General features: G+C 44.8%; 1 protein-coding gene across 1 annotated transcript; it reads right to left on the bottom strand.

Annotated features, from left to right (window-relative positions):
* Positions 1-288: 288 nt before the first annotated feature.
* LOC142584990 (calcyclin-binding protein) lies at positions 289-7566 on the bottom strand. Its single transcript, XM_075695393.1, has 6 exons — positions 7412-7566; positions 6055-6271; positions 4913-5009; positions 3444-3543; positions 2730-2824; positions 289-914 (listed from the first exon to the last, which is right to left on the bottom strand). Exons 1-6 carry the CDS (start codon positions 7427-7429, stop codon positions 752-754), a joined length of 690 nt encoding a protein of 229 aa, XP_075551508.1. The 5' UTR covers positions 7430-7566; the 3' UTR covers positions 289-751.
* Positions 7567-8758: the final 1192 nt, after the last annotated feature.

Raw genomic sequence — 8758 nt, 5'->3', positions numbered from 1 at the left:
CGAGATAAGCTATACTTTGAATCTGGCATTGCTGCAGAAGGCAGATATGTACACGTTTACATCGTTGTTGTGGATGAAACAGAGGAATATTGCATCTGTTATGTATCTCGGCATGAACCTGCAAAAGAAGTTTGGCAAGAAGACTGTATTGCCTTGTTCCTTGCTGTCGCCCGAAGCACCATTAATGCAACGGGCACACCAAGGTAATGTTTATGTTCACCAGTCATGGCAGATGTTGCCTCCCTGGTGCTGACAATAGGAGAAGTTTTGCCAGAATAAGGTAGCCAGTGAAAATTTATGTACATTTATTATGAACATTTTTCACTCCAACCACACAGGACAGCTCCAGATTTGAGAACAGTACCCGAAACAGACTCTTCACAAATGGCCGCCTATTGCCACATCAGCTTTGAGCAAAGTGCCACTGTCAACTACAGGTGATCCCTCCAGTTCACAATGCTTGCTCACTGGACACCATGGCTCTTCACAGCAGGCAGCAAACAAGCCTTTGTCATTGAATGCGTTGCGAGGCTTCACATGTCGTTGACAGAACCAATTTATATGGGGAAACGAAACTGCGTATAGTGAAAGCTTGCCTAGTCGTCTGGGGGGCACTTTGCTTGTCAACTGCTCGAGGAATGGCGCAGTCTAGCTTGACCAGCTAGTCTGTCCAATGCACCGTTCTTTCAGTGACAGGCATAGCCCCTTCACTTTCTCCACAACAGTGGGACTCCTGCCACAGTGTCGCCATCTAAAGGCCCTCCCCATTTTCCTGCTGCTTTTCTCGCGCTTCTGTCCAGGCTTTTGCTATTGTGCGCTTCATTTCATCGTCACCTTCGTCGTACAACTGCTTCATCATGTTCATCAATGATGAGCCCGGGTCGCTGCCATCTACCACATCCGGCTTTGGAACCCTGCATGAATAGAAATCAATGTCACATTTGCAGCTTTGTGTAATTGCACAGAACTAACTGTTTCAATGGAATCCCTGAAAGTATAAATGAAGGCACTGGGCCTACAGTTTGGCACGTGCCGGATGGTAACACATTGCCATTTGATTTCTATCACAAATAAAAAAAGCACAACTTCAATGCATTAATACATTCAGGGTGTGTAAGCATGCCGTTTCAACGCTTACTAATGGTGCAGATGACTGCGTCCATGCTGTAAGGTTCCCTGAATTGATCCTGTGTATATTTTCAAAAAAGAAGACGCAGTACTCAATTCTACATTGCACAAGCAGTGCATCTGGATTTGGTGTATCACAGTTTCGTGTGAAAAGTCTGATTGCTTTAGTGGGCTCTTACAACTGGTGGCACAGTCACTGACCAATTTTTTTTAGACCTGCTAGACTACGTGGACATCTATCGAACCAATACATAATGGCTACCGACATTCCAGGCACTGTGTCTCGCTCCATTTTACAAACATGCCTTGCATGGGCAACATCAAAAACGTGGTGGCAATGAACAAATTTGCTGCAATCTGGGTTTTTGCCAATATTCACACTTTCACTGCCATTGCCAAGGCGATCGGCGATTTCTCAGCTTTCCAAGTACCATTCAGGAGCGGTGGAGAGATCTTAATTTAACCCCAAACTGTAAATTTTTTGGTCTTTGGCTTGCAATAAAACAGCACAGGGTAAACCTTGTCAATGTTACTGTGTTTGATTTTTTTTTTAATTCACCTCCGCCCATCAAGCAGTTATTGCGAGAAACTTGTAACTATACTATGTTTGTACTACTATAGTAAGGCTCACTGGCAATCGGGCATGAGATCACAATGCATGGGCTAGACTGACAAGACAGGTGGGCATTTCAGTTCATGGGCAATTGGTAGCATCACAGTGGAGAGATTTAGCACGTCTGGTATTCCGGTATACACAATGGTGTTTGCGTAATTTAGTACTGGGTTACCGGGTGCTGGTAGCGACGTCTTGTGATGCTTCGTCTAATCACAATGCCTTAGAGACACGATTTTGTGTTCCATGAGTGTTCTTGTAAAAAAAAACACACATAAGGCAACTTGCTCACGATTACACGACTGCTGAAAATTTAGCCCAGCAGCAAAGTGTAATACAGTTGGTTAGTGCAATAATAGCTCTATGCATGACTGGTTGAACAATGCGCCACCAACTCGGCCGCTCACGTTTGCATTTCTGGCAACCCAGTAAGCCGCAAATGGTCAGATGTTGACGGGCATACTAAAACTCTCTAACAAGTACCTATTAAGATTGCCCATTTACTAGATGAAGTGATGAAATTTCGCATAAGTGCAAAGAGCTACAAACTGAATTCACACAGCATATCCTCAATTCTCAGCATCTAGCAACAAAGGTAGCATGCACATTATGGCATCATGACAGGAAACAAAAAATGTCCCGGGGCCTCTACAGTTTCAAAATTTCAAGCAGATATTAATTCACTTAAGCACAACGCTGAATAGCAATACATTCTACTCGTTCATACATATATGTTGTTTTAATTGAATGGCTGAACCAAAAGATTTTCAGACACTTCCATGTTCAAAAAAATCAGCCAGCAACTTCAGTATACGAATACAATGAAAGTGCTGCAGCCAATCGCTAGTTGCCGTAATGGCATCACCAAGCTAAATTTCAATATCACAATCTTCCGAATGACAACAGGCATGCTATAAACTTGGGAAGAGGACCTTTCGCCGCCTTTTGAAACGCAAAGCAATGCAACCGACTCCTAGCTGTTACTTACTTTGCTTCCTTCGCCTTTTTCTCGAGTTCATTGATGTCCGACCACTTGTCTGCGGACGTCTTTCGTAGGAACACCGCCACCATGTCGGTCTTTACCTGCAGAAGGAAGCAATAACTTTAACAGCGTGATGTAACTTGCTGTTACAACTTCACATGAGACAGTAACCAGTTGCAACGTCCCAATCATGATCATGCACTGGAAGCACCACACAATACCAAACAAGGCAAGGCACACTTCCCACGGTGTAAACCTGTCCAGGAAGCTACCGGGCAATGCCGCAGCTGCTACCCAGGGGACGAGATGAACGACATGGCTCTTTGCATGAACTAGTTTGTTATGGCACAGGCCCAACAGACACATCAGGCACATGAGACAACACACAACGCCAAGTGAACAGTGGCAAAAGCTAGCGTGTATCTACAGTTGCCCTATGCATTTATATGTGCAAAACGAGCTGATGACATAACACCTCACTCAAAATTTGCACACTGCCAGGTATTCTTGCCTAAGCTTTTTAGGCAAATTGTGTATGGCACAGCTCTTAAAACAGAAAATCTGAAAGTTCTTAGTGCAAAGCGAAAGGTGCAACTGACCAGCGCATACAACTATTTAAATTTACATGACCATGTGAACTATGCCATACTTGTTTCTTCCTCCAATTTTGTAAGCCTCTGGGTTTAGAGCATTATCACCATTATGGCAACCAACACTCACCTTGTGATAGCTGGAGTCGGGAACAATGTCCTTCATGAGGCTGGTGATGAGCAGCTGATGATTCCGACCAGCCAGTGAACTGACCTCGAGTTCTAACCGCCTGTGGAGAAGAGATTGGTATGATTATGCCCATGCAGTACAGTCACATGTACAACGTAATAGTATCATGGTATATTAAAAGTTGACAACCACTTTGCATGAAACAAAAGAAAGTTTGTCACTCACTGGATGATGGCCTGTTTTAGCCATCGTTTCAAATGATGCCTGTCATTTTAAATGACAGACCTAGCTCATTTTTTTTCTCAATTTAAGCATGTGATTGTGACATCGCCATTGCTATCACAGATGCTCCTTAGGTCTGTTTCCATCTCAATCCCAAATCCTACGAGAGCGATTTTGTGCGCAACATCGACGAGCAACGACTTTGAGCAACGAAACAGGCCATCGCACGAACAGATCACTCATTCTTGCCGCTCAGCTTTGGAAATCTACAGCTCGTCACCCAGAAGTGCTGAGTGACTAGCCAATAGCGCAAAGCCGAAAGTGGATGTACATTAGTCAAGTACTACCGATTGTCACACGAAACAAGCAAACAACTAAGTTTTGATATGTGCAACGACAAAAAACCTACTTCAAGACCTTCAGAAATATTTTATGCTGCTCTTTACAGTAAAAGCACGTATCATGCCAGTTTCAGCACTTATTTGCTGCCCTCATACCAGCAACGCAGGGAAGACGTCGCTCAGTTTCGTCGCTCACATGATGTTCGACTTGCAGGTGGCAAGCGAACATGACACCCATCTCCATTGCGTCACTTGTCTCCGTTGCGTACAAAATTACTCGCGTGGGGTTTATACTTGATTATCATCTGCTTCCGCCACATCTATGCCACTACAGAAGGATAAGCGCTTGTCCTCGTCTGTTCTATGTGTCTTTATCTAATTTTTTTGTGCTTAATTTTCCAGTCAACTAGGCCACTAACCATGGCAACCTTAGAGCCTTCCTATGTACCATTCAGACACCTCTTTTAAGTTCTCTCACAACCATCTTTCATAAGTGCAAAGGCTTCAAGCTGAGCTTCAAAGAATGCCACTCAATCAATTAGTAATTGGCGGTAAAGTTTTACATGTCGTGAAGAAAAGGAAAGTAAGGAAATTACTACTGATGACACTGTAAATGTCTAGCTACATCTGCTGACACCTGAATGGCGATCAGCAGTGTGGGTGAGGGGTAAGGGACAGGAATAGAGGATAGAGTAAGGGGCCAAGAGAACTATTTACACACTGTACAATGAGGTCAACCAATGCACGTTGGACTTTAGTTCTTCATAAGGCAGTGCTTACTCAAAAAGAATTTATTCTCCAGACACACCTATGGGGGCTTCAACGATGACAGAATACAAGCTTCTATGTATCCAAATGCCCAATGAAACACTAGAGCTCGAGTGCTGCTGATGTAAGTCTACTCACCGTGTGCCAAATACAGATTTGATGTTCTCTGGGGGCAGTTCATGCACTCCGGGCAGCGTTATATAGAGTTTGACAAACTTGTCCGACTGGTCCCAAGCTGCAATGCAATGAGTGAGATGGAAGCTACAGGTGCACGACTGCAACATTTTGAGGCTTTGCAACTCGATCGCATGATGAACAGGTTTACAACACTTCCATGTTAGGGAAAGGCACTGACATGTCAGGGATCTAAGCAGCAATAATCCTGAGATGTGCAATAGAATGAAGATGTAAGCTCACTAAAAATGGCTTACTGCCAGGGAGATGCTCAACAAAACATAGCCTTTATATGTTGATAACAGATCAACTAATACCAGTGTCACATGAGCATTTTTGATGATGATCAAGCCCAATTGGTATAAAATTTTTCGTCTGCTATTGGCTTCCTTCTGCAGCTTGCGCGAAGGAGCTAATCGCAAACTAGAATTTCAATCCCACCTCGCTCAATCACAATAGAAATGCAGTGTGCGACACTCGTATTATACATGCAAGGTTGGTGCAAGCATGCATGCATGTCACTGACGTGTCATCTCCAGCACAAGATATAATACAGCATGAAGAATCAATGGGAACATTTGGACATCACATCCCAAAATATGTTGCACTGTCAAGCTGAAGAACTGTGTAGTTTTCTGTGCAATTTATTATAATAATCAGCTTCTGCTAGTTCAGTGAGATAAGTACATTTGCAACTCTGTTTGTGAGTGGTGTTTCCCACTGATGAACTTCTGAATTGGCCAGCTCACAACTGCCAAATGGCATACTTTGCTTTTGGGGACTAAAATAAGGGACTGAATCATTCCTGGTGTAATGGTGCCGCACAGAGTAAACAAGGAGGGAAAGAGCTCTTCTTTGTCCATTTAAACACCAGAGCAATGTTGGCACATAAACAACAAGCTTAATCTGTAAAGAAAAGGTTTCACATCGTTTCATCTGAAATTCAATTTCTAGGTTGTGCACTTCGTCCTGTGTCTTCATTTCGGCCAATCCGGAGATAAATTAGAGCAACCAATATACCTGCAAGTACCATGTAACGAGAGAGATGATGAGAGAAATGAGCTTGTCTCATGGTTCCCAAGGGAAGAAGGTGCATGCAAGCCTACCGTAGTCTGTGATCTTGGTTGTGAAAGTGATGTTGCGCGACTGCTGTGAGGTGGCATGCCTGGCTTCTGCATGGGGAGCTGTGGCAGCTGCTACCTGGTCCCGCTCACGGATCAGTTCCGTCTCAAGCTTGCGGACCTCAATGGACAGGATCTGCTGCACCCGACTGCGCCGGGCACTTGCCTCAAGAGCACGCAGCTCCATGAGGTCCTGCTCCAACTGCAAGCAAAAACATGTAGGCAGTCAGATTGGCATTTTTGGGACTAAGCACAACACATTAAAGGTACTTCAAGCATGCCTGCTTGCATCCTGCGCAAAGAAAGAAGCTAAGAAACATGAAGATGGCGTTGATCTTTTCGGTGCCTGTGCCGTGTTTCACTAGCGTGTGGTACAGCCATGTGATCTTTCAACATGAAGCTGTAGATTAATAGAATAAATGTTAATGTAAACGGTCTTCTGCCCAATGTGTCCCTCTAGAAATACTCAAATAGCTGGGATGAGTGCGTCGCTGCCAGTGGCGTAGCCATGGTATGAAACGTGCCCCCCCCCCCCCCCCCCCCCCCGTAGTTAGCTTGTGCAAAGCCACCTAGAAAAACATTTTTTTCTAGGTGGCTTTGGCTTGTGGCGGCTTTCCCAGCCCCATGTCCCCTTTCTCCCTCTCTGTCATTCCCCCCACCCATCGAAAAAAAAAAAAAAATGTCTGGCTAAGCGACTGCTCGCTGCACGTGAGGCGGCTTCTGCTTTGACAATGCAGCAGTGACAAGAGGCAGACGTTCCACGACGGGACAGAACCAGACCTAAATCTCCGTGGACAATGTCCATATACAGGCACAGAGTAAATGATGTTTTCGTGAGCACGCATATATCTCCTAAATTATTCTGCATGCGAGTAGGCGGAAATGTGCGATGCTGCAGGAAGTCCTATTTGCGTTGAATATTAACAACGGCGAGCGTAAATCTGCTCTGGTCGTGTAATTCTGCTCATGGATAAAACAGAACATCGCATCTACCTTCTTTCGATACAATAAATAAAGTTATTTCCAGCATGACGGCGAAAAGTAGAACAAATGTTGCAAGCGCGTGGAAGTGCGTACATTACTGCGGCATAACCTTTCGCACGGTCCAGCACGCTGAAGTCTAATTTACATGTCGCTAAAGTATGTTGTGTGGCATGAAAGCAAGCGCTAGAATTAAGTTTCAGGATCTTCGTGCGCGAGCAGCAGAAACGGCGACTAAACGCGCGCGCTCACGTTTTCCACGCATGCAGTCATCGCGGCTTTTGTGAACATTTACTTGTAGGTGAACACCACATGCGATCGCTGAGTCGAGGACGTAGAGGAATTGGCTGCGATCACTTACCTCCTCGATTTTTGGCATTTTAATCGCAATATACGGCAGCGATACCAAAAACGGCTTATCACGCCGTCGCGCTTTTATTCACTCCGTAACGAGTTCTAGAACGTGCTAGAATGAACTACAGAGTTTGTCACTCCCGACGTCTTCCTAGAGGACGCTATTGAGCAGCTAATAATACGGATATCTTGCAAGGACGGTGTAAGAAGGTGTTTTCAAGCACATTAAACAAGATTATGCAGCGTTTTGCAACGTAGCATGACCATTTTTAGTGCACACCGGCGTAGCTAAAATTACATTAGCTATAGTGCCCACGGTATTCACATCACACATCTCTCTCCACATGAAGAGACAGGCGACTGATTCAGAGTAGCAGAAACAAGTGGGACATTGAAAGGAAGGAAAAATGATTGTAACAACGGGTGTACGTTTCACCATGGCTTACTAGCGCTAGTAGATCGGGTCATGCCATATCAACAAACCTGTCAGTCATACTTTCGGACACGGTGCTTAGGAACCTCCGAGATTGTGAGACTGTGAGAACGTGTGCCTTTTCAGCTGACTAACATCAGCAGCGACATCGCGGCTAAGTGAGTGCGGACATACGCGCTCAATTTAAATGGTTTTATTTTTCACGTGGAATGAACTTTAATCCCTGGTTTCCTCCGATGATTTCCTGCACCCACAGTTTTCACGAAACATAAGCAAATGCGTTTCACGACAGTTCGAGGTAATCTTAAGCCGTCGCGGCAGAGTTACGCATCCAATCTGCTACCTCATAGTTCTGACAGGATGTTCTAATTTCCGACACCTCCTCTAGTCCACAGAGTAGCTCCACGCTCAACTTTTTATCGACCTAACAGGGTGTCAAATCGAAACTTTTTCCGGTTCGTTTGGGGTTCGGGACCACGATTTTCGGTCCCGCTCAGGTTCAGCTCTGCAGCAAGAACTATAATGGTTCGAACCTGTTCGGAGATTCGTTAACCCGTTCGTTCTGATTCGAAACGGGTTCGAAGAAAAATACATTCTCGTGCTTCCGGTCCCCGTTAAAACGCGCGGCACATCTGGAGAGAAGTTTGCTTTGGTTAGAGATACTGCTAACCGTTTTCTTTTACACGTGCATTGACCTAACTTTTTTTTAGGAATATGAGAGAGAGAGAGAGAGAGAGAGACGCCGTCCACTGTTGTATATATGCATGTCGAATTTGTAGATTGAGAAGGATTCGTGGCGCCCTGTGGGCCAATTAGACGCGTTTTCTAATGCGATTTTCGTGACGTGTAAGGGAGCCCTTGTAAACAACCCCTACGCCAAGAAGCCACGCTCCATTTATTGCGAGTTTTGAGCAGGTCACA

The sequence above is a fragment of the Dermacentor variabilis genome, chromosome 6 (assembly GCF_050947875.1).
Source record: "Dermacentor variabilis isolate Ectoservices chromosome 6, ASM5094787v1, whole genome shotgun sequence".
Classification (NCBI taxonomy): Eukaryota; Metazoa; Arthropoda; class Arachnida; order Ixodida; family Ixodidae; genus Dermacentor; species Dermacentor variabilis.
Note: the sequence above shows the minus strand (reverse complement) of the source record. Positions and strands in the feature narration are given on the sequence as shown.

Coding starts and splice junctions, on each gene's coding strand:
- LOC142584990 (XM_075695393.1), bottom strand. Junction 5,010..6,054: donor AACCAAGATCACAGACTACG/GTAGGCTTGCAT, acceptor ATTGCATTGCAG/CTTGGGACCAGTCGGACAAG. Junction 3,544..4,912: donor AAATCTGTATTTGGCACACG/GTGAGTAGACTT, acceptor TCTTCTCCACAG/GCGGTTAGAACTCGAGGTCA.